This window comes from Stegostoma tigrinum, chromosome 4 (assembly GCF_030684315.1).
Source record: "Stegostoma tigrinum isolate sSteTig4 chromosome 4, sSteTig4.hap1, whole genome shotgun sequence".
Classification (NCBI taxonomy): Eukaryota; Metazoa; Chordata; class Chondrichthyes; order Orectolobiformes; family Stegostomatidae; genus Stegostoma; species Stegostoma tigrinum.
Window position 1 is genome coordinate 57,181,221 of NC_081357.1, and position 25,408 is coordinate 57,206,628.

Sequence of the window (25,408 nt, forward strand, 5' to 3'; positions counted from 1 at the left end):
TAATATGATAGAATTCTTTATAAAGATGGAGAATGATGTAGTTATTTCTGAGGGGAGGGTCCTGAATCTAAACAAAGGAAACAATGATGGTATGAGGCATAAGCTGTCTATGATATACTTTTTAAATGTTACTTAAATGGCTTAGAAAGGGTGGAAGCTGGGAAGTTGTTTCTGTTAGGTGGGGAGACTAGGACCCTTGGGCACAGCCTTAGAATTAGAGGGGTAAATTTAAAATGGAAATGAGGATACATTTCTTCAGCCAGAGAGTGGTGGGCCTGTGGAATTCATTGCCATGGAGCGCAGTGGAGGCCGGGACGTTAAACGTCTTCAAGGCAGAGATCGATAGATTCTTGATCTCACAAGGAATTAAGGGCTACGGGGAGAGTGCGGGGAAGTGGAGTAGAAATGCCGATCAGCCGTGATAAAATGGGGGAGTGGACTTGATGGGCCAAATGACCGTACTTCCACTCCTATATCTTATGGTCTTATGGTCTAAATAGATGAGAGTGGATATGCATGACAAACATTGAGAAAGAACATGGATGATTGCAAAATTGTTCATCCTGTCTGGCACAAAAGAAAATGTGAAAGTTTGTCCAATCATGGATAACAAGGAAAATATGTATAGTATTATATTCAATGGCATAAAAATACATTGGTGTAATAAAAAGCAGCAGTGCTGAGCGTTGGGAACAATTTAAATGTCAGCAAAGGAGGACAAAGGGATTAAATAAGAAAGGGAAAATAGAGTAGGAGAGTAAGCTTGTGGGGATTGTACAAACTGATTATAAAACATTCTACAGGTATATAAACAGCAAAAGCTCTAGGGAAGGCAAATGTAGGTCTCAAATGTAGTCAGAAATTGGAAATGTTAAAATGGAGGGCAATGAGATGGTAGACCTATCAACTGCATATTTTGTTCTGATGATGAACCTCCAGACTTGAAATGTCAACTCCGTTCCCACAGAGGCTGCCAGATCGCCTGAGTTTCTCCAGCAATTTCTATTTTTGTTTGAGTTACATATTTTGGCCCTTTTTTCAGAAAGGAGGACACAAATAACATCCCAAAAATTGCAGGGTCTTGTGAAAGGGAGGAACTGAAGAAAATCAATATTAATAAGCACTGTGTATTGGGGAATTTGATGGCAATAAAAGTTGATAAATCACCATTTGAAAATCTACATCCTAGAATACCTAATTAAGCAGTACTCGAAATAATGGATACATTAGTGGTCATCTTTCAAGATTATGTAGACTCTGGAACAGTTCCTATGGATTGGAGGGTAGTTACTATAACCCCACATTTCAAAAAGGAGGTAGAGAGAAATTGGGAAATTATAGACTGGTTAGTCTGACATCGGCAGCAGGTAAAATATTAGGGTCCATTATAAAAGATTTAATAGTTGGCACTCGGAAAACATTGGCATGACCAGATAGAGTCAGTATGGATTTACGAAAGGGAAATTGTGCTCAATAGATTGACTGGAATATTTTGAGGATGTAACAATTAAAACTGATAAGGGGAAACCAGTGGGGCTTTCAAAAAGCTTATGATAAAGTCCACAAAAGAGATTAGCATGTAAAATTAAACGCTTGGGATTAGGAGCAGTGTGCTGACAAAATGCAGAACCGGCTTTCAGACAAGAAACTGAATGGAATAAATAAGTCCTTTACCAAGTGGCAGGTAGTGACTATGGGGTATTAGAGGAAACAGTGCTTGGACCCCAGCTATTCATGATGTATCTATATAATATATACTAATAGTCTGATGAGAGAACTAAATATCTTTAAATTTGCAAATGACACAAAATTAGGTGGGAGGGTGAACTGAAAGGAAGATGCAGAGATGATTTAGTGCGATCTGGACAAGTTGAGTAAATGGTATATTCCATAGCAGATTAAGTATAATATATCTAAATATGAGGTTATCCACTTTGGTCGCACAAACAGGAAGGCAGATTATAATCTGAGTAGTAATAGATTAGGAAAAGGGTAGATGCAACAAGACCTGGGTGCCATTGTTTACAATTGCTGAAAGAAAGCAGGCAGGTGCAGCAGTAAGTGAAGAGGGTAAATAGAATGTTGACCTTCATAGTAAGAAGATTTGAGTACAAGAGCAAGGAAGTCTTGCTGAAAATGTACAGGGCCCTGGTGAGACTACTCCTAGACTGTGTTGTGTGTTTTCATCTGCTTATCTGAGGAAGGGTGTCTAGCGATGGAAGAAGTGTAATAAAGGTTTGCCAGGTCGGTCCCTTATGCGGCAGGACTGATGTATGGACAAAGACTGGATCAGTTAGAAATATTTTCATCTAATTTTAGAAGAATGAGTGGTGATCTCATAAGAACATATAAAATTTGAACAGGGCTGGACAGGTCAAAAGCAGGAAGGACCAGGGAGTAAAGAACCAAGGGGCACAGATTAAGGATATAAGGTAGGCCATTTAGGACTGAGAAGGGGAGAAATTTCTTCATTCAAAGGGTGATGAACCTATGGAATTTTCTGCCACAGAAAGCAGTTAAGGCTGAAATATTAATTGTTTTTATGAACATATTATATGTAGTTCCTAAGGCCTAAGGGTTCAAAAGGTGAGAACAGGGTACTGAGTTGAACAATGAGCTTGGATAATATTGAACAGCAGAGAAGGTTTGAAGGGCTAAATGACCCACTCCTGCTTCTGTTCGCCTTGTTTCTATGTCTATGTTTCTATTGTAAGGTCAGAAGTGGGAATGTTCACTGATGGCTCCACAATGTTCAGCACTATTCATGACTACTCAAATTCTGAAACATTCTATGTCCAAATGCAGCAAGACCAAGACAATATCCAGGCTTGTGCTGAAAAACGGCAAGTAACACTTTTGCTACACACGTCAGGCAATGACCATCTTCAGCAAGAGAGAATCTAACTCTTGTTCCTTGACAGTCAATGGCATTACCATTACTGAGTCACCCACTATTAACATTCTGGGTATTACCATTGACCAGAAACTCAACTGGATTCACCACGTAAACACAGTGGCTACAAGATAGGTCAGAGGCCAGGAATATAGCAGTGATCAACTCAATTTCTGACTCCTCAGATCTTTCCGCTATCTACTAGATACAAGCCAGGAGTATGATGGAATACACCACACTTGCCTGGATTAGTGTAGCTTCAGTAACACTTGACAACATCCAATTCAAAGCAACCTGCCTGACTAGTATCAGTTCTACAAGCTTCTGCTTCTTGCGTCACAGATATTCACACTGTGTACCATCTACAAGATGCATCGCAGAAATTCATGAAGGCTCCTTAGGTAGCATCTTCCAAACTTATGACCACTTCTGTCTAAAGGGATGAGCGCAGCTGGTACTTTGAAACTCTACCAACTGCGAGTTACCCACCAAGACACTCACCATCCTGACTCAGAAATATATCGCCATTCCTTCAGTCTTCGTGGGTCAAAATCTAGAAACTCCACCAGAATGGCATTATATGTCCACCTACAGCACATGGTCTGTAGTGATTCAAGATGGCTGCTCACCAACACCTTCTTAAGGGCAACTAGAGATGGGCAATAAATGCTGGCCAAACCAGTGATGCCCACATCACATGAATTAGTTTTTAGAATGCTAGCTATGAGTGTGCAAGTACAGAGCTAATGTCATGTTGTAAAAAATAAAAAACATCATGCTCAAAGTGGGAGGATAAAACTGAACTTGCAACTTCCATTCATGTTATGTTCATTTATTTTAGCTGTGATCTAATTAAAATGGAGCACGTCTTTTAAGTCATCAGTGAAATATTTCACCAACTGTAATTGCTCAGTTTGAGGTTTTAACCTTTCGCTTGTTATTATTTTGTTGCAATAAATAATCAGCGAAAGTAAGACCACTAAGTGAACTTGTGTTTATATCATTTTTCTGGGTAGTAAAAGGAATTTCCTGTATGCTATTCATATAACATCTGTGTGATGCAATTTACAGGAAATATTAGAAGCGGAATTTTTCCTCTCACTGAGAGATAACAGCCCTGACTGAAACAACATTGAACCCACCTGCTTACCATTAAAGTTATTTTCTGTAGCTGGCAGGAACTAGTAAATTACAGCATGTAAGAAACCAACTGGCAAAAGATAAAACCAAAAACAAGTCACTTGTAGACATACAAAAGTGGAAAGTTGGCTGGGATCCCAAGAAGAGGAAAGCTGAGGTACACTAAAGGGATTTTATTGCTGCAGTCACTGAGTGAAATTTGAACACAGCTGAAATATTGTATACTGAATACAGGATTTTAGATTTCCCCGAGAAAGACCGTTTAGGATAGTTCTGTGGGTGTGGAGTTCAGGCCGCTTGGTAGACATTAACATTTGAAAAATGAGGCAGTAAATTTGTTGGCAACTCACTGTCCTACAGTACTGTGTAATTGTAAGACTCAAAATTGCTTTTGGTGCCAACGTAGTGCTTTTATATCCCTCTTGTAATAGCAGCACTAACCCAGTACCTGCAATAGCTTCTATCTTCACAAAAGTAACAGACAAAGGAGTATCAGTTAAAATTTCATTTCAACTCTGTGTCAGGAGGCCTGGGTTCAAGTCCTAACTGCTCCAGTGGTGTGCCATAACATAAACAGGTTGATTAGAAATCATCTAGATTTAATTTTGAAGGGAGAGAAATTTAAGGAAAGACATTCAGAGATTGAAACTTTGGTGCTTGAAGCCATTGTGGGGGGAAGGTAGAAGAAAGACCACATCCTAAGGCGTGGTCAGCATGGTGGGAGTGCTGTGGTAGGACAAGAGAGTTTTACAGGTATGAAGCAGTCAAAATATGGATTGTTTGGAATACATGAATAAGAATTTTAGAGCGGCACTGAAGGGCTAAGAGTCAATTTACACCATCAAATTCACTGGTGATGGCAGTAAATGGTCTTCCAAATTCTTACAATGGGTGAGTTGGGATAAGTGAGGGATGGTGGCAGCAATGCATGTGGAAGCTGATCTCGTACTGTGGACAAAATAGTTTGACAGTGGGAACAGAAGCTATTGTTGGTCTTACGCTGATGTGATTTCAAGACAAGAGTGGACTGTTCTTCCAGGGCTAGGTGGATTGGCAATGATAAATTGCCCCTGGTGTTCAGAGATGTGTAGGCTAGGTGGGTTAGAGGGGGATGGGTCTGGGTGGGATGCTCTGAGGGTCAATGTTGGGCCGAAGGGCCCATTTCCACACTGTAGGGAACCTATGAAACTATGAAACTATACAGAGGAGAGGAGGGAGCCTGAACATGTCAAACGTCAAAGGGGTGTTTTGGAGGAAGACTGATAAAAAGCTACAATCATAGAGAATGGCTTTTGTGACTTTAGTTAGACATTTATTCTGATGGAGAGGCTGAAATATTTTGGTTTTGAGCTTAAAGCCTCTGCATTAGCGTCAGTGGTAAAAGGAAGAGGATTGGCTTGGTAAGCAAAGGGGGGAAGGTTGAAGCAGCATAGGCGGTTGAAAAAGAATCCTTCCAGAATTTCTTCTAAAAATCTCCCAACTCGATTGTTTGGTTCATAATCTTTGCTGATCATTTACTGAATCCTCAGGTATATAAATGCATCTGTAAGGACAAGATAGGCAGATACGTGGGGACATCAGCACATATGAGATCCCCTCTAAGCTACACACCATTGTGACTTGGAGGTATATCACCATTCCTTCAGTGTTGCTGGGTCATGGCCCTGGAAACCCTTTGTGCACCCTTGGACCGTACCTATACACCATGGAATGCAGAAGTTCTGGAAGATAGCCCACAATCTCCAGGGCAATTAAGGACAGACAATAAATGTTAGCCTATCTAGTGATTACAACATCTCTTAAACAAATTAAGACAAGTACTTTTGCTGAGATTCCTGCAACCAATCAGCAATGCAACCAACAGAATTCCTTTATCTGAGGTCAATGCAGTAGAAAGTGTGGTTAGAAAGGAATTTGGGATGTCAATCATCAGGGAAGTCATTATAGTTGATTTTATTGCTGATTAAAACCATGACAAATTGTAGCTTCTTAATATTTAAATTTACTTAATTTACTAAAGATAATATGAAATGTATCACAATGAAACAGACTATTAGCCTAGCTTGTTCGGACATGTACATTCCTCACACTAGTCTCCTCCCATCATATCTTTATATTCCCTTTTTTTCTTAATTATTTATCTGACTTCCTTTAGAGGTTATTTGCTTCAACTGACAATGAGTTCGTCCTGTTATTTGTTAATAAAGCAATATGTCTTCTTACCTTTTGAATTTTTTAGTTTAACTTTGTTTGTTTTCTGCAAAGGGGACGCAACATTGGCACAAGACTAGTAGAAGATTTTCTGGCTCGATCAAATGTTGCACAATGTCGTAATTTTTATGAAACAGCCGAAGTAATTGCCAAGGTAAGATATATTGAGCATACTGGGGACAAGATTTAACCCTCAAAAATGGGTCAAATGTAATGTTAAAGTTTCAAAAATCTCAAACCAAGCAGCTTTTAAGTAGGCTCACATTGGAGTTAATCAAAGTAGGATGTAAGGAATGCTAATAACACTCATCACAGCTTGAGGGTACATCCCTCAGATTTGTCTCTCCATTTTAAGTTTAACAATGCTCAGCTAAGTTTCCTGAGCTGTGGGAAACCCAGCAGTTAAAGGGAGATAAAGACTGCTATGTGGAAGAGGTAAATGTTGTACCATCAATATTGTGGAGTTGGAGTAGCACGAACAAGTGCTTGTGACTCACTATCAACATTTCTCCCTACAATTGCATTTCCACCCTACCCCTCCATCATCCCTCTATTCCCCTTCAATCCAATCTCTATTGCAGCCAATAGAAGTCATTCTGTCTTTTCCAATCTCTCCCCACCCGAACGCCTCCCCACCTAATCTTTCCAATTCCTTCCTCCTCTGCATTCTTTGACTACAGCCTCCAATATTCCCCTTATCCTTCTGATCTTTTCCCATACTCTACTGACTGTCCTGACCCATCTGAACTCATTTTCCTCAAACTCTGTTTGCATATCTCTCCCTGTGACACTCACATCCAATTTACCCATACCCATTCCAGCCTCTCCGCTCAGATAATCAGCACCCAATTTCTAAATGCCCACCCTGAACCACTGCTTCCGCCTCACCCCTATCCTGACTTCCATCTGATCTTATGTCCAATTGAACATTTCACCCCCTTGCTGGCCAGCCATTATTCCAATCTTCTCCCCTCAGTATCCAATCTCCCCTCACCATTCCTCATCTCTCCTGCTTTGCCAACCTGCCTCTCCCTTCCGTCCTCTTGCCCTATAGCCTACTAGCATTATAGTGAGACAGCCTCTCATGCTGGCTGGCATCAACATAGAAATAAAGACAAGAAAGGGTAATCAGATTCAACAGTTATTTTCAGCAGAACCTGAGAGAAGCCATTCTCCTGGATTTCCTAAACACAAAACAGCCTGACCACTCCCTTCCCACTTCTTTATTAATATTGGGTCTGCTATTTAGAATGAAATTGAGAGTGAGCTTTGCAGCTGCTTTTCTAAATATTGCAGATGTTGTTACTTCTGAAGTGATCATCGATCAGTTCACATATTAATGGCTGTTGAAAGCATTCAATTTCATCATGCAATCAGTCAAGAATTAATTCTGTCAATAAAGTGCATTTGCATTCATAATCAAGCTGCAGTTCCTGCACATTGGCTATTGTACAATATGTGATGTGGAAAATTATGACTAGAAATCATTCATTCTATTCCTTACTGGCACATGAGACCAATGAAGTTTGATGATACTATGGTTTTAAGAGTTTTGTCCTTTTTTATGAAGAAAGGTTGAGACAGAGGTGACAAACACTTAATCTTGGGAATGTAAAACACAAAATTTCAGCACTATGTGTTTTCTTCTCTGATGTTTCTCTGATTATTTTCTGATGTTGCATTTTATTTCTTCTTTTGAAGGTACTGATTAATGGTGGAACACCACCACAAACATTATTTGTTCATTTCCAACAAACTGGGGCTATTATAACCCAATCCAATCTTGTGCCCAGTTGTGGACTGCAAATACACAACTCCCAGCAAGAAAATAAAGAACAACTGTGCGCCTGTGTGTGCGTGTGTGCGTGCGCGCGTGCTTGCATGTGCGCACATGTGTCCTTGTCCTTTCAGAACATCTCAAGGTGTTCCACTGGCAATGAAATGATAAATATATCATTACATAGTTATATCCTCTGCAAATAGGTTATCTTGTTTACCTCTGTATTCCACTATGTCTTCAACTTCTTTCTTCCTAAATATTAACTAAAACATTGTTCCCCCTGGTGGAAGGACTGGAGGAACAAGAAGGCACAGATTTTTTAGCAAAGGAAGTACTGGAGGCCTAAGGAGAAACCTTTTCATACCACAAGTGATTAAGGTCTGGGAAGCTGATCAGAGGGTGCTAGAGATAAGTTCAACTGAACCATTCAGGAGAGAACAGGATTATCATCTGAAAAGCAACACTATGTAAGCCAATAGAAGAAGGCAGATGAAAAGCACTTTAGAGAACTGATATAGCACAATGGGTTGAATGGCCTTCATCTGTGCTACATCAATTTTATAATTCTCTCAAACACTCACCCGTTCCTTTTATGTTGGACGCTTTCCATGTACCTTTTCTAAAAAACATTCCTTCTAACCTCCCCATTACATTTTATACAATGCTGATAGTTATCTTCGGTATTGTTAACCTTAAATTTACCATGTGTGACGTAAGATGTAAAGCAAAAAAAAATCAATTTATAAATTATCAAGTAAGTAATCCAGACTGCAGAATCAGTGTGTGTGTCATACTAAGATATTAAAGGGACATTTTGACAGAGGATATTCCAGAGGAAAGCATATTTATGGTAGTGAAAGAAGCAGGATGGCACACTGGCGAGCACTGTTGCCTTACAGCGACACCTAGATTCAATTCCAGCTTTGGGTCACTGTCTGCTTGAAGTATGCATATTCTGCCAGGTGCTCTGGTTTCCTCCCACAGACCAAATACATGCAGGTTAGGTGAGAGATAATAGGAACTGCAGATGCTGGAGAATCCAAGATAACAAACTGTGGAGCTGGATGAACACAGCAGGCCAAACAGCATCTGAGGAGCACAAAAGCTGACGTTTTGGGCCTAGACCCTTCATCAGAGAGGGGGATGGGGAGAGGGAACTGGAATAAATAGGGAGAGAGGGGAGGCGGACCGAAGTTGGAGAGAAAACAAGATAGGTAGAGAGGAGAGTATAGGTGAGGAGGTAGGGAGGGGATAGGTTAGTCCAGGGAAGATGGACAGGTCAAGGAGGCGCGATGAGGTGATAGATAGGAAATGATGGTGCAGCTTGAGGTGGGAGGAAGGGATGGATGAGAGGAAGAACAGGTTAGGGAAGCAGAGACAGGCTGGGCTGGTTTTGGGATGCAGTGGGGGAAGGGGAGATTTTGAAGCTTGCGAAGTCCACATTGATACCATTGGGCTGCAGGGTTCCCAAGCGGAATATGAGTTGCTGTTCTTGCAACCTTCGGGTGGCATCATTGTGGCACTGCAGGAGGCCCATGATAGACATGTCATCTGAGGAATGGGAGGGGGAGTTGAAATGGTTCGCGACTGGGAGGTGCAGTTGATTGTTGCGAACCGAGCGGAGGTGTTCTGCAAAGCGGTCCTAAGCCTCCAATTGGTTTCCCCAATGTAGAGGGAGCCACACCAGGTACAATGCATACAATATACCACATTGGCAGATGTGCAGGTGAACATCTGCTTAATATAGTAGGTCATCTTGGGGCCTGAGATAGGGGTGAGGGAGGAGGTGTGGGGGCAAGTGTAGCAATTCCTGCGGTTGCAGGGAAGATGCCGGGTGTGGTGGGGGTGGAGGGGAGTGTGGAGCGGATAAGGGAGTCACGGAGAGAGTGGTCTCTCCAGAAGGCAGACAAAGGTGGGGATGGAAAAGTAGCTTGGGTGGTGGGGTCGGATTGTAGATGGCGGAAGTGTCGGAGGATGATACGTTGTATCCGGAGGTTGGTGGGGTGGTATGTGAGAACGAGGGGGATCCTCTGGGGGCGGTTGTGGCGGGGGTGGGGTGTGAGGGATGTGTTGCGGGAAATGCAGGAGACGCTGTCAAGGACGTTCTCGACCACTGCGGGGGGAAAGTTGCGGTCTTTGAAGAACATGGACATCTGGGATGTGCGGGAGTGGAATGCCTCATCCTGGGAGCAGATGCGGCGGAGGCGGAGGAATTGGGAATAGGGGATGGAATTTTTGCAGGAGGGTGGGTGGGAGGGGGTGTATTCTAGGTAGCTGTGGGAGCCAGTGGGCTTGAAATGGACATCAGTTACAAGCTGGTTACCTGAGATGGAGACTGAGATGTCCAGGAAAGTGAGGGATGTGTTGGAGATGGCCTGAAATGCAGGTTAGGTGGATTGGCTATTGTCGATTGTCCTGTAGTCTGCAGGAATGTGAAGGCTAAGTAGATTAGCCAGGTTAAATATAGGGTAGGGGTGTTGGATCTGTGTGGGATGCTCTTCAGAGGGTCAGTTCAGACTTGATGCGTTGAATGGCCTCTTTCTACACTGTAGGGATTCTACGGTTCTAAGTAATAAGTGGAATAAGAACTTCAGAACACTTGGGGGATGAATCAGAGATGGAAAATTCAAAAGTAATCAGATTGGAGAATACAAAGGTCCTCAAAGTTAGATAGAATATTATGCTATTTTCCAGAAAACTATTGACATGACTTACCAAAGGCTATTACAGAATCATAAATCAGTTCTCAAAGATAAGAAAGACTAAGCAAAGTTGTGCAAGTAATGAAAGAAAATGGTATCAAGTTCTCTATACATAAAACAGGGAAAGGAACCCTCTCTCTGTGGAGACTTTGAATACAGTAAAATGATGTCATCATGGATTTTGTTCTGCTGTATATTTCAAAGCCTAATAAATTGTGTCATTTGTACATAACTTTGTTTGTTCTCTTTTATCTTCATTTTTTATGTGTAATAAACTTTTATTTTACTGTTAAAGCCAAATCTGCACCAGTGCATGTTAGATCAGAAAGGATCACCAAGTTAGATTATATATTGATTGTTAAAAAATTATCAAATCAAATTTCAGTCAGGTTCTCATTTGTCCAGAAACAGCCTCAGCTGTGATCATGCATTCCTATTAAATGTCGTTCTAGTTGTAGTCTTTCAAATCATGAAGGAAATTGTATATCTTGAATTATCCCATTGTTAGCCTCATGAAACATATTTATTTTATATTCCATTGCAGCTTATATTTGAAGATTTCTCACTTTCATTAAAGTCTGGTAAATTTTCTGCCCAGTTAATTTGGACAAAATGATGTTTTCAATAGCATTTAACCTTTCTTTCCAGATTAACTGTGTTGCATTTCATTCTCAGTGTATTTTTCCAGACCGACATTGAAAATTATTTCAGAAAGGTGTTATGCTCCAAGGTCCTTGTATGCTGACTTTTGTAGCAATGAGACATCAAAAAAGGTTCTAACAGTGACCACTTCTTCTAGACCAGCAGCCAGGACTATTTCCATGAATTCTTTCAAGAATGCCCTAAATCAGGGCTTTGACGACTTAATTAGGCACATCCAGGGTGTTGTCACATAGACTATTAGACCCATTGAGTCCATGTCAGGTATAACGTACCACAGATGGCTTACGGTCAATACTTATAAGCAGGGTCCATCACTGTGTATCTGCTGGGGCTGCACCTCAGAGATATTTCATCTCCACTTGCCAGAGTTTACACATGATGACAATTTTGAAAGAGGTCGTTCTTATTTTTTGTTCTTGTGCTTTCTGTAAAAAAAATTTAAATTGATCAGATATACCATCCACGTATGTTTTAATATTTTAGCTATAACAGAAACAATTGTCCCTCTTGTTTCTCTTTGCAATGTGGATTCCCTTTAAGAATGTCTAGTGCAAGGCCATCTATGAATCTTAAAGGGACTGCAGTTCTTTTGGCTTAGAGGAAACAATATACAGAAGAGGAAGGTAAAAGGTAAAAAAAAATCCTAAATTGTATTAGAACGTGCCCAATGCAAAATGTGTTTACTGTAAGGACATTTCTAATTATGCCAGGTCAATGTGGTACAAGGCAGAATGACAGCTACTTTGTCTTGTGGTTCTCAGGTTGCTTTCAAGATGTACCTTGGAGTGACCCCACGGGTGACCTTCTGGGGCCAAACTGGAGATGATTGCTCGCTGTTTCTAGAGAAGAATCCGCTCATCAGCTGTGTGGAAATACCTGAGAAACATTCCTGTTTGCTGTACTCCAACATGATCTGTGGCATCTTGAAAGGAGCACTAAAAATGGTAAAAATGTCAAACCTGTCACAAAAATAAATGTTATTGCAGCATGTGTATTTTTTCAGAGTGATTGAGGCATTCAAAGAGAAAGTTGAATCAATATGTGAGGGAGAAAAGGGTACAAGAGATTAAGAGTAGAAGTGGTCACTCAAGATTGCTTTAACAAAGCATCAGCTCAGATACAACAGGTTAAATAGTTTTTTCGCATAGAAGTGTTCCATTGGTGAATTGTTCTTCCATGTAAGATTCTAAGCTCAAATACTTCTGTACTAAGTCAGATGACATTTTTTTCACTGCATTAGACAGGGGAAAACCCAACAAAAAATTCCCATTTATGCTTTGTGTTAGAAGTAAAATCTGCTGGAAAGTCCATGTGTATGAATATGGGGTGAGAGGTGATTTGGCACATTTATAAAACAGTGATCAAATTGTTTGCTAATATTCACTGACTCAAACAATACTTCAGATTTAGATTTATTTATTGTCACATGTACCAAGTATAGGAATATGTAAGTACAGCAAAATGTGCACAATGTCGCCATTCACTGGCACCCATTTAGTTGTAAAAACCAGAATGAAGAGATTTAACAGAGCCAAAAAATAAACAAGAAACAAAACTTTCAGATCTCCGAGCCCCAAGTCCCATTCCCACAAATGGTGCAGGCACCCCTCCAGTTGCTAGGGCACACAGGAGGCCTGTGAAAGGCCCGTTCACCGGGCCCACTCTCACCGCTGTCCCCCTCACCGACTCCGCTCTCACCACCGCCCCCTCACCGGCCCCGCTCTCACCGCTGATCCCCTCATCGGCCCCACTTTCACTGCTGTCCCCTCTCACCACCGCCCCCTCACCAGCCCCGCTCTCATCGCCGCTTCCTCACCAGCCCCGCTCATTCTGCTCCCATCACAGGGTTCCTGATCATGACCCGACTCCTTCATTACTCCTTAGGTCGGTAGTTAAAAGGGTGGGAGGTGCCCCGGTGATTAATGCTGCTTGGTGCAGACTCAGGAATTTCTCACCTGAAGAAGCTACAAAAATGGAATAGATTGACTCTCAGTTTGAAAGTGCTTAATAAAGTACAACAATTCTTGTCATTAATGGGTTAAGTGAGAATTGTTTCCTTAACTGGAGAAGCTGGTAATGGAACAATATTAACAGAGGCTACAGCCTACTCTGCTGATGTGCAATAAAAACCAACAGCGTAAAATGAAAGAAACAAATGGTGGGGCCCAATTTCCTTGTACAGGGGGCAAAAGTACAGCGGGGAAGAGCAAATGCAGCTGCTGTTAGTGATTGTGTTTTAACTTGATTAAATTTTGAGCAGTGAACATTTCTCAACCACAACAGGCAAAGTATGATTTTGTGCGCACAGGAGAGGAAGCTGCTCTGTGGTAAGGGTGAGGAATTGTATTTTCCACTCATCTCTCTTAAGTGGTCGATAGTGTAAAAGTAACGGTAAAGTCAGTTACAGCAAATAATGTTAAATTAAATAAAAATAAACTTCAGGTTTGGCAATTCACCATGGAGAAATGAAATACCAGTTCTGTTGCATATAGAAATTATGGATAGAAATATAGAATAAAGGAGCAGGAGTCAGCTATTCAAGACTTCGAGCAGTTCCACTATTCAGCCTGATCATGGCTGATCGTCCAAATGTTCCCACTTTCTCCCCATTTCTTTTGATTCCTTTCGCTCTAAGAACCATACCTAACTTCTTGAAAACATTCAGTTTTTTGACCTCACCTGCTTTCATGGTAGAAAATTCCACAGGTTGACTCTCTCTGGATGAAGAAATTTCTTCTCATCTCAATCCTAAAAGGCATATCCTTTACCTTAGACTGTGGCCCCCGGCGCTGGGCTCCCCAGACATTGAGAACTCCCTTTCTGCATCTATCCTATCTAATCCTGTTAGAATTTTATAGGATTCTGAGATTCCGTTACCACATCAGCTCCCAACCCCACCACCGCAAACCACCACCAATTCTTCTAAACTCTAGTGAATATAATCTTAATCAATTCAGTCTCTTCTCATATTCAGACCTCACATCCCAAGAATCAGGCTGGTGAACCTTGTTTGCATTCACTTCATAGCCAAAACATCCTCCATCAGATGAGGAGACCAAAACTGCATACATTATTCTAGGTAACAAAGTTTGAAGCTGGATGAACACAGCAGGCCAAGCAGCATCTCAGGAACTGCTTGGCCTGCTGTGTTCATCCAGCTTCAAACTTTGTTATCTTGGATTCTCCAGCATCTGCAGTTCCCATTATCTCTGACTACATTATTCTAGGTGTCATTTTACCAATATTCTGCACAGTTGCAGCAAGATATCCCTGCTTCTGTACTCAAATCCTCTCACTATGAAGATGATATCATCTACATATCTGCTGCACCTGCCTGCTTACTTTTGGTGACTGTGTATGAGGGAACCAAGGTCTCATTGCACCTTCCCCTTTCTCAATCTATTGCCATTCAGATAATAACCTGCCAGTTTATTTTGGTTACAAAAGTGGATAATCTCACATTTGTCTACATTGCATGGCATCTGCCTTGTATTTGCCCACTTACTCAATTTGATCAAATCGCACTGAAGCTTCTTTGAACCCTCCTTACAACATATCCTCCCACCCAGCTTTGAGTTGTCTGCACATCTGGAAACATTGCACTTGGTTTATGCAGAAAACCATTAACATATCTTATAAATAGCTGGGGTCCAAGAACAGATTCCCCACTAGTTACTGACTGCCACTCTGTCAAAGACCCGTTTATTGCTGCTCATTGTTTCCTGTCTACCAACCAGTTCTTGATCCATTTCAGTGCACTATCCCCAATCCCATGCACTTTATTTTCGCTTGCTAATCTCTTTTGTACAACTTAGTCAAAAGCCTTATGAAAATCCAAACAACAGTATCAGCGTCTCCCCGCTATCCACTCTGCTAGTAATAGTCACAAAAAAATTCCAACAGATTTATCAGGCATGACTACCTCTTTGTAAATCCATGCTGAATCTGTCTTGACACTATTTTCCAAGTGCTCAGTTACTACATCTTTTATCATGGACTTTAGCATTTTCCACACCATTGATGTCAAGCTAATCGATCTGTAATTTATTGTTTACTCTCTGTATCCCTTCTTAAATAATGGGGTTTACATTAGCTTACCCTCCAATCCATAGGAACTGTTCCAAAGACACAGAATTTTGGAAGTTTGACCACAAGAGAATCTAGTTTTTGCAGGGCCACCAAAGTACTCTAGGATGAAGGTTGCCAGGATCCTGGGATGTATCTGCTTTTAATCCCATCGTTTTCCCCAAAACAACTTCCCTACTATTATTAATTTGTTTCAATTCCTCTTGTTAGGCCCTGCCCCCTTATATTTTTGGAATGTTCTTTGTGTATTTGTGCAAACCGAACTAAGGTATTTAATTAGTCTGTCATCTCTTCATACTTGTACCACCTCCTCCAGAACTGGTCACAATGTCCCTGGAATCAGAAGCCTCTGCCTGTGCAATATCTCTCCAGCCATGTGTTCATCCGATATATCCTCGAAGGATCTGATATTGCCACTCAGCCTAAGAAAGTTTGCTTTCTGGACTTCATCAACAGAGGCATAAAATATAAGAAGAAGAAAGGAGATTATGTTGAGTTTATATCAAACACTAATTGGATCTTGGCTAGATTATGATGTACAGTTCTGGGAACTGTGCTTTAGGAAGGATGTGAGTATACGAGAGAGAATGTGGAAGTGGTTTACAAGAATAGTTCCAAAGATGAGAAACATCAATTATGAAAATAGATCTGACAATGTGGACTTGTTTTCCTTGGCAAGGAGAAGGCAAGGAGGAGATCTGATAGAAGCTAGAGCCTGGAGGGGACTGGTTACAGTAAATAGGGAGAAACAGTTCCAATTCTTAATAGGATCGAGAACCTGAGGGCACAGATTTAAAACATTAATGATTTAAAGGAAAGGAAGTAAATGCACAGTTGGAAAAACCTTTTTCACACAGTGAGAAATTAAGGTCTGTAATACACTGGAAATGCGATTGAGGTAGCAACAGTTGAGGCATTCAGGAGAGTATTAGTTTATTATTTAAATTGGAACAATCAGCAGGGTTACAGACCAAATAAAAAGATTGGTACAAAGCCAAAGTGATCAAAGAACTGGTGCAAATAACCTTTTCTGCAACTTAACAATCCAGAGGTTCTAGAAAGGACCTCGGAGAACTGAAAAACCCAGTGTGGGCTGCCAACTTGAGGATGCCAAACATATGCCCAGTCGTGGTATATAAGGAGCCAGTGTCAAGAAAGTTCAGTGCCACTGTGATCTTCAGTGCCACAGATGTAACATTCCCTCCCAATCTGCCTGCAATAAGTCATAAATGCAGGTGATGTTCTCACGAGTCATGTAAAGATATCTCCGGCACAGCCTTTCACTTATCTTTTGGTAGACTCTCTTTTGGTACATTGACAGTGCTGAAGACTCTGGTTCACCTCTTTGGGAATTGCTTGCACATCTGCTCTCCTGTACCCTGAAGCTCATGTCTCTGGTTCCGCTGGCTACATGCATTCCTACTTCGTTGCCTCCTCCTTTCCCTTAACCTCAGCACTGCTAGTACAGCTGCTGGGACAGGTTGGCAAACATTAGGCAAGGAACTCATGATCTGGACATGTGAATTTAGCTATTTTGGTCAGAGGAATAGAAAAGCGACTTATTATCTAAAAGGAGAGAAACATCAGGGTGTTTTAGTGCAGAGGGATCTCAGAATCCTCGTACATGAATTACAGATAACTAATATGCAGGTGCAGCAGGTAATAAGAAGGGTAAATGGAATTTTGGCATTTATTGCTAAACGAATAAGGTATTAAAGTAAAGCATTATTGAAACCACACCTGGAGAATTGTGTACACTTTTGGACCTCTTATTCGAGGAGAGATGTAATTGCATTTGAGGCAGTTCAAAGGAGGTTCTCTAGATTCACTCCAGAGGTAAAGGGTTTGTTTTCTGAGGAAAAGTTAAGCAGTTTAGGCCTGTACTCTCTAGAGTTTAGAAGAATGAGAGGAAAACTACTTGAGGTCAGATGTTAAAGTCGATTGACAAAGTAGACACTGAGGGGATGTTTCCTGCTGTGGGCCAAGCTATAATAAGGTTAATAGTTTCAGGATAATGGGTCAGCTGACTTAAAACAGGTGAGAAGAAATTACATCTCTCAAATATGTGTTTAAGGAATTCACTATCCCAGAGTATGGTGGATAGTCTGAGTAACTTTAAGGAGAAGATAAACAAACTTTTAATCAGTAATGGATTGGAGGGTTATGGTGAGTGGGCAGGAAAATGGAGTAGAGGGTGAAATGACATCAGCCATGATCGTATTAAATGGCAGAATAGATTCAAGGAGCTGAATTGGCTACTCCTGTTCCTAGTCCTTATCTTCCAAATTCAATATTCCCATTTACCCTGATGTCAGTCTTAAAACTTTTAATGCTCCTACCTCCACTACCTCTGAGACAGAGAGTTTCAGAAGTGCATAGCCCTCTGACAGAAGAAAATTATCCTCATCACAGTAGATTGCCTCCTTCTCCCCTCTGCGTTGCTCGATATTTTTAATCTCTCCCATCCCACTTCTACCTTGATTCCCATGCCCAGTCTTAGCCTAACACCACTCTTTATTTAATTCACCAGCTCTTTTTAACTGCCCAGCGTAACCAATCATTCCATTGGCTTTTCCATCTAAATATACAGCTAACAGCTTTCCTGTTTACTGTTCCCCTATCACTGTGGCTCTCAGTTCAGCATTCCTGTTTCCTCCCACCAATGCTTAGGATCCTACAAGTGCTACAACAACAATACCCTTTAAGTTATATTCCTTACCATTGTTTCCTATCTAACCCAACTTCTTCTGAAACTCCTAGAGGTGAGCCCCATTTAGAGTAAAGCCCCATTTGCTTCAATCAGTCTGTTTTGCTGGCTTCAGTCAGAGTGGTTGTCTCATTTGGGGCAGGCTTTCCTATTGTTCAGACTTCACCACTCGCATCATAGTGTTTAAGAACTATAAAGAAGACCACACGTAGCTACGACTTCTCATGAGCTGGTTAACATGGCCAGGCATTACTCGTTAAGCATGTGCACAAAGCATATTATGAAGGGACAAAGTTACTGAAGAAGTTTTCACTCACCAGAGCTTGAAAGAAGTTATCCCATCAGGCACATGCCTTGTAAAATAGTCAAGTCTGGAAATAAAGTTGTTTCCCATTTTTGCCCAACAAGACTGTGTCCATGAATATAATTCCAACAGGTTGAGTGTTCCAGAATATGCATGGAATGCTAATAAAACAAATTTTCTGCCCATCCTGCTTCCAAAGTTCTGAAAAATTAATTCCAAATTTAACTGGACAACAGGAAACTGAACTATTGCCTGTTATCCAATTAAATTTCCTCATCCTCTAAAAGCTCCAGGTGAGCTTGGAAAACTCCGCCCTTTATTGCTTTGGGTGTACGTGATATTTTGTTTATTTTGCTCGAGGAACAAGGGCTTCACTGACCGGGCCGGCATTTATTGCTCATCCCTAGTTGTCCTTGAGAAGGTGGTGGTGAGCTGACTTTGACGTTGAATTCGCCACTTCAATTTCCACTCCTGTGCGATTTCTCTTTCGTTTAATTTTTAATCCTCCAAACACATTTGGTAAGAATGCTAATAATTCGTCAAGGTTCCAGATTCACCATTGAACATCTTATATTGTCAGCTCACACTTCCCACAATATACAGGGAAACAATTCGTTTCCCCAGTGAAGTGCATTGTAAAATATCTATTTAATCGGCGGGGCCACATATTGCACCACTTCAGTGAACTTCAGAGCATTAGTATCATGCTAATAACTCTCCTACTATATGTGGTGCTTTCAGGCCATTTGCAACATGGTGAACTTCCTCACAGTTACTCCTGCTTTACTGCCATAATTTCCGCTGAAATTCCATTTATTAAGATGGACTGATCTGCTATGGTCCAGTAGCAAAGCTGAAGAAATTCTGAGATTATCTCCCATGTTGAAGAACAAAACCAGAACTATATACTATGTAACTGATAGAGGTACAACCTGTCTTCCCAGGTTCGTTTGCAGGTGGATGTTCAACTACTTCAGGACTCAGCAAAAGATGGCAAGGTAACTGAAATAAGGATGAAGCTAATGAGAAGACACAGAGTTGTTCGTACAGTTGAGAAAGAGCAAAAATACTGTGTTGACACTTAAAAACAAACTTATGCATCCACTGCTATGTTAAAAGGTTTGGTTGGTTTAGAAAATGCCATAACACACTTAGGAGCATGTTTTATCATTTACTCCTCAGACCTTCATCTTTAGCAACTTCAAATGGGCAACAATTACAAAGCATTAAGATTACAGTATCATTGAAAGGAGTCTCTGATTATTATGTTCTGGTTTGTCTTTATTTTATTTATGGTTTAGTGATGTAAGTAATTATGAGGAAGCTCATGGGTAAATGCATACACAAAAATTTAAAATCAGAACTGTAAATACTGCATGCATTCAATCATACCAGTGCTTAAGAGCTCAGCATTGTGTAAGGTACTCAAGATCATGTTTGTTTTTAAAAAGCTTTACTGTGTTTAGGCTTTAGAAATCTTTAATATGATTGTGAAGGGAATCTGTGATAAGAGTTAATATTATTTGAGTTAATGCTGCCACAAATGTGTGACTGACTGAATGATAAAATAAATGTCATTAATATACATAAAGTATATCTTATAATGTACAGACAACAGCCTGTCATTGAAGAATAAACAACTCTTTGTTCCTTTTGAAATATGAAGTGCTCACCTTTATTGTAAAAATATCCACACATCTACTTTCACTATTAACTCTTAATAACTCATGGAGGAATTAACTCTAAATCTAAAAGGTTTGCAAATGTGATTAAATTCATTGTGGGCCATTTTATTTCCACTAGAGAGGGTGTGTGATTTGGTGTGGACCTCTGTGAGACGGGAATGGCCCTTTCCAGTTTTCTTCCCACTGAGATAGAACATTGCCTCCTCACACATCTACAGAGTGTTTACCAGAAATGCTTCAATCAGCAGGGACTGATTTCAATATAAACAGCAGTTAGGATTTGAACTCTTCTGGTCAGGAAGTCATTCACTCCTGGTGTGGAAGAAAAGTATAATATTAATTTTCTTTTGAACCTAGTAGCTACATTCCAATTCAAAGTGCGATTTTAAATTATGTTAAAGAAGAAACCACAAAAGTACTGATGTATTATAAAACTTTCTTTCATGGTTATACTTTAATATCATGCAGCAACTGGTATCCCCAATGTACACAATAATACCCTAGAAACGTCAGCCTTCCTGCTCCTCTGATGCTGCTTGGCCCGTTGTGTTCATCCAGCTCTACACCTTGTTATCTCGCACTTTACATAAATAGTTTTTTTTAAACAGTGCCAAGCTAAAGGATGTTAGAAAAGGTTTCCAAATGTGTGGATAAAGATAGTTTAATATAGGTCTTAAGAGAAGAGAGCAAAATGGAGATCATGATGGATTTAGGGAGAAAATTCCAAAGTATAATACACTGCTAAAGTTGTGACATTTTGAGATTGGAATTACAACAACAAAACAGTTTGGTATGGAGTTGTGGGCTGCAGGAGTGTCACATACAAATGAAGGATTGTTAAAACTAGGGAAACAGTTTTAAGCTTCAGTTTTTGAGAACTTTGGAGCCAATGTAGTTCAGTGAGGTCACAAGCTTGCGAGCCAGAATAGACTTGACTTTTAGTTTGGCCAAAACTTACTCCCTCGCACTCTTTTCTGTTGGAAGAATTCTGCAGAACGTGGAAGGATTTTCAGGCTGAAAAATAACCGGATGAACTGGCATCATGAATATTCTTTGCATGGTCGTCACTTCCTGTAATGAGACTTAAACCCACTCAGAGGCAGTAGTGCTATTTACTGAGCTGCAAAACCTCTCGACCAAAAGATGACGCCAATTCAGGAAAACATTTGAATAGTCAAAACTAGAAGGTGATATAATCTTGCTGCAGTAGATGGTTTGACACAGCAATGGAATAGGAGATGGCTCTAAGCTGGTGAGGATATAGTGATGAGTCTCAGGTTGGGGTTAAGTATGGCACAGTGGTGAGGCACAGCCTGAGACAATGGGCAGAATTTTAGCATTCTCCCACTTGCACATTTGCAGGTTTGGGGTGATGGGGATGTCAGAAACATTCTTTCACTAGGCTTTCCACTGTTATCCTGTGTACCCCCAGTTCTCTATAATTTTACGATGGGATGAAAGAGGTTTAGGGCATCCAGCATGCCCCTATCCAAAGTGAGGCCTTAATTAGTTACTGGTCATTAATTAATTAACCTATTTCCCACTCAAGCTAATTGTTAGGCTGATGAAAGAAGTTCAGCCACAGACAGAAATCTTGGAAAGTGACACTGCTGAAGCCTCAAACAATAAGGGTTACTCCCCCCATCTATGGTCTCCTCATATCATTGGTTGCCTCACCCAATACAAGGTTTACTGTTTGAATGTGCTTCTTACTATCCTTGGTCTCTCCAGGACCTAACCCTCCCAGTTTTGCCTTAAAGTGGCTACATTGATCTTGGACTTTGGGGCTTTAACTTAGAGGACTGTTTGAGGTTGCTGTCTATCAAATTAGCTGGCAGCCCTCACAGGCAGGACATCTTTCTCAGTGAAGGACAGAAGCCTCATCCCTCAGCTAATTAGTGCTCCTTAGACAGAGTGATGGAGTCAGTGACAAGGATATAAATTTTGTGGGAAAGAGAAAAAGGTAAAGGAATTTGTCAATCCATGGCTCAGCCAGAGGAAACTGTGGCTCCTCCGAGGTTATGTCCTAAAACCCAGAGACAGAAGAGGGCAAGTCAAGTGGAAGAGTTGAAAGTTGAGAGCTATGCATGTGTATGTTCCATACCAGCAGATGGAGTCCGAGAACACTGAAAATATTGTGGGATACTGTCTTGCTCCAATTTTAATAACCTAGACAAGTGGAGGCAGTTGCACTGGTTTGGACAACGATTGGAAGGCATTAAAGGAGATGTCATTGTCAATGGTTCAAAGAATTCTGGAAGTAAGAGATTGAGAAGCAAGGAAGAGAGGAGAAAGGAGATGGAGAAAAAGAGAGGGGAGGAAGAGAGGGAGATTCGAGGAGAGAGAGACAGAGGGAAAGAGAGAAGTGGGAAGTTGGTAAACTGAAAGATAGTGAGGATACATGTATTAATTTGCATAATTGCATTTTTTGTAACTGAGGGTGTCCCAAAGTCAATGCAACACTTTTAACCCTGTGGAAAACCTCTTATCTTGAAACAGTGTGTGAGGAAAATTTATAATGTCTTTAAAATATTTGTGTAATCTGTAATTTTTTTAAAAAAATGCTTAGAAGGGGCTTTGAAAAATTTGTATCAATTGTAAAAGGATCAATTATGTTTTTCTTTAATAATAAGTAATACCGGTTCGATTAAGATAGAAACCATGGTGTTCACACAAAGGACAGCTATGAACAAGGGAAGTGAAGGGTGAAGGCATTCAGTGTCTAGATGGAATGAGAAAGTGGGCAAAGTCTGGGAGAGGAACTCCAATCTTTTGTGAAGAGAAGCTGGCCAAGTTCTATGGAAAGTCAGTTTTGTGTTTTACAGTAAAAAGGAAAATATAATCGACTGAGGGAGCAATGTACAAGTGTGCTGAAAGAGACTGAGTCCTTAAAAAGTGATGCAAATTGTTCAGGTAAGCAGAGGAGCTGAGCGAGTGTCTAAGAAGTAATGATTGTGACCAGGATGTTGGTAGTCGATTTGTTGAAAAGAAACTCTGTAAAGCTATGGTATCATGGCTGAAAAGACCCAAGCGAGAGAGACAAAAACAGAAATTGCTGAGGTCAACTGTGTTTAGTTCTGAAGAAGGGTAACTGAATCTGAAACAAGAACACAGCTTTCTTTCCCCACATGCTGCCAGACTTGCTGAGTTACTCCAGCAATTTTTGTTTCTTTTTCAGAATTCCAGCTTCTGTGGCTCTTTGTTTCTCTTCCCCCACATGAGAGAGTGTTGGTAGATTTGTATCGTGATGATGTTAACAGTATCAAGGGGCTTCAAATGAATACGTTTACTGGTGAATGCAACTTTAGGACCAAATAATTTTATTGGAAACACCATGAGATTGCCCATGATGTCATGTTCGTGAGAGGAGAAATGTGGGTAATAGTAGTTTTATATGACTTGTCTTTCCTGTATTGACTGTGTAAACTGAAAGTTATCTTTTTATCTGAAGATCAGTTGAATGTACGTCATATTTAATTTACACTTTTTCCGATTCGTGCTAAAGAAAAAGTCACTAAAAATGAGATCTTCTCCGTACTTTCTTCCTTTGGGAGGTCCTATACTATATTTTGGTTTAAGATTTCCCCCACATGGAGTTTGCAGCTTTGTGGTGGTTTTAAGGAAAGCAATATTGTACCTTTTGACTTCATATTCAAATAATTTACTGTCTCATGGAAACTTATCTCCTAAGCACTGCCGCTTAGGCCATGTGCACACTATCTTTAAGCTGAACCTAACCACCCATTATCAATTATGTTTAGCAACTATCCATTGAAGATATTTGTTAATCAACCTTCTCAGTGATGTTATTACACACCTCCAGAGCAGATAGGACTGATCTCAAGTCTCCTTGTTCAGACTTAGTGATAATACCACTGTAGAACAAGAGGTCCTACAAAGTCAGGAACCACCACTACTTACAAATGCAGACCACGTGGGCTATTTCATGTGTTGGTGCTGAGCGTATCTTCTTCAGCCTTTTCTCAGCTTGGTGCATTTCATGTAAATGACAAGCCTATGTGACCTTTTTTATCACATTGCATTGTTGGGGCCAACTTTTTAACTAACATACAGGCTGTGGTGTCAGCCTGCAGAGAAAGCAGTAGCTAAATTATTAAACAGTATTTGTTTTAATTACTTAGAGCACACTTCTGCTTATGGTCTTAGAATCAGCAAAGCATAGCCATTACAAACAAATAGCATGTTGTCTCGTGATGTCTCAGTGAATGCTGGCAGCGTAGTTACTCTATCATTACATTAGGCCATTCTGACCAATTAAGTATTTTTTAAATGCATTTAGGCTCCAAAGAGGATAATGTTTTAAACAAAGACCTTATTGAGGTCAGAGCAAATTACTGCAGATGATGGAATCTGTACTGAAAACAACAAATTCTGAGTATCACAGTGGGTCAGACAGCATCCATGGAGAGAGAGAGACCAAACTAACGTTTTGAGTCTAGATGACTGAACTGAAATATGGAGGGGCTGGCCCCCTTAACTTCAGCTCTGATTCAGAGCCGTCTAAACTTAAAACGTTATCTTTTTTCTCTCCATGGATGCTGTCTGACCCACTGCAATCTCCAGCATTCGTTGTTTTCAGATGATTGAGGTCTGTTGACATACTTAGCCTGATTACTCAACTTTTCCAAGAAACCTCTAGAAAGAAAATACACTACAAATGATGAAAATCTGAAATAAAAGCAGGTAAAACTCCTAAGCACCATTAGCAAAGAGGAAGATAGGGTAGCATTCTAGATTGGATTCTTCTTCAGAACTGAACTGATCTAAAATGTGACTTTTTTGATGTCGACTAAATTGCTTATTGTTTCCTGTTTTTTCTATTTTCCAACAAAGAAGATTTCCCATTTTTTTAATATTCCCTGGTATCAGGAGTAACTTAAGGTAATTAGTTTGGTTTCGGAAATTAAACATGGAATTTAACACCTTCCCTCCGGTGAATTTGATAGTAGGTGCTTAATTGGTTAGGATCATCCCCTCCCACCTCGATCCCAATTACGTTCATGATGGGAAGGGTTTTGAATGACTAGCCACTACCCTGGATGCAAAGTGGCTCTCTTAATTAAGCCCATTTAAAGGCCTGATTATGCCACCATTGCATTTATAACCAGTGTTGAATATGAGGACCTGCATTGCTGGAAGCCTGAAAAGAAAACTCTGTTGGGTTGTTTGTGACCTGGATGAATGTGGATTGCAGCAGTGCCTGATTAAGGGACCTG

At 40.5% G+C, this 25,408-nt stretch overlaps 1 protein-coding gene across 5 annotated transcripts in view; it reads left to right on the forward strand.

Moving 5' to 3' along the window:
- Positions 1-25,408, forward strand: part of LOC125452918 (trafficking protein particle complex subunit 3-like) — a 72,669-nt gene that overhangs the window by 39,816 nt on the left and 7,445 nt on the right. For 4 of the 5 annotated variants that reach the window (XM_048531892.2, XM_048531896.2, XM_048531897.2 and 1 more), the window contains 3 exons: positions 6,299-6,398; positions 12,151-12,333; positions 19,431-20,100. In XM_048531892.2, coding sequence (XP_048387849.2) covers positions 6,299-6,398; positions 12,151-12,333; positions 19,431-19,571 — 424 coding nt within the window. In that variant the 3' untranslated portion in view covers positions 19,572-20,100. Of the gene's footprint in view, positions 1-6,298; positions 6,399-12,150; positions 12,334-19,430; positions 20,101-25,408 lie in introns of those variants that run through there. The other variant, XM_048531893.2, reaches the window with a different exon arrangement.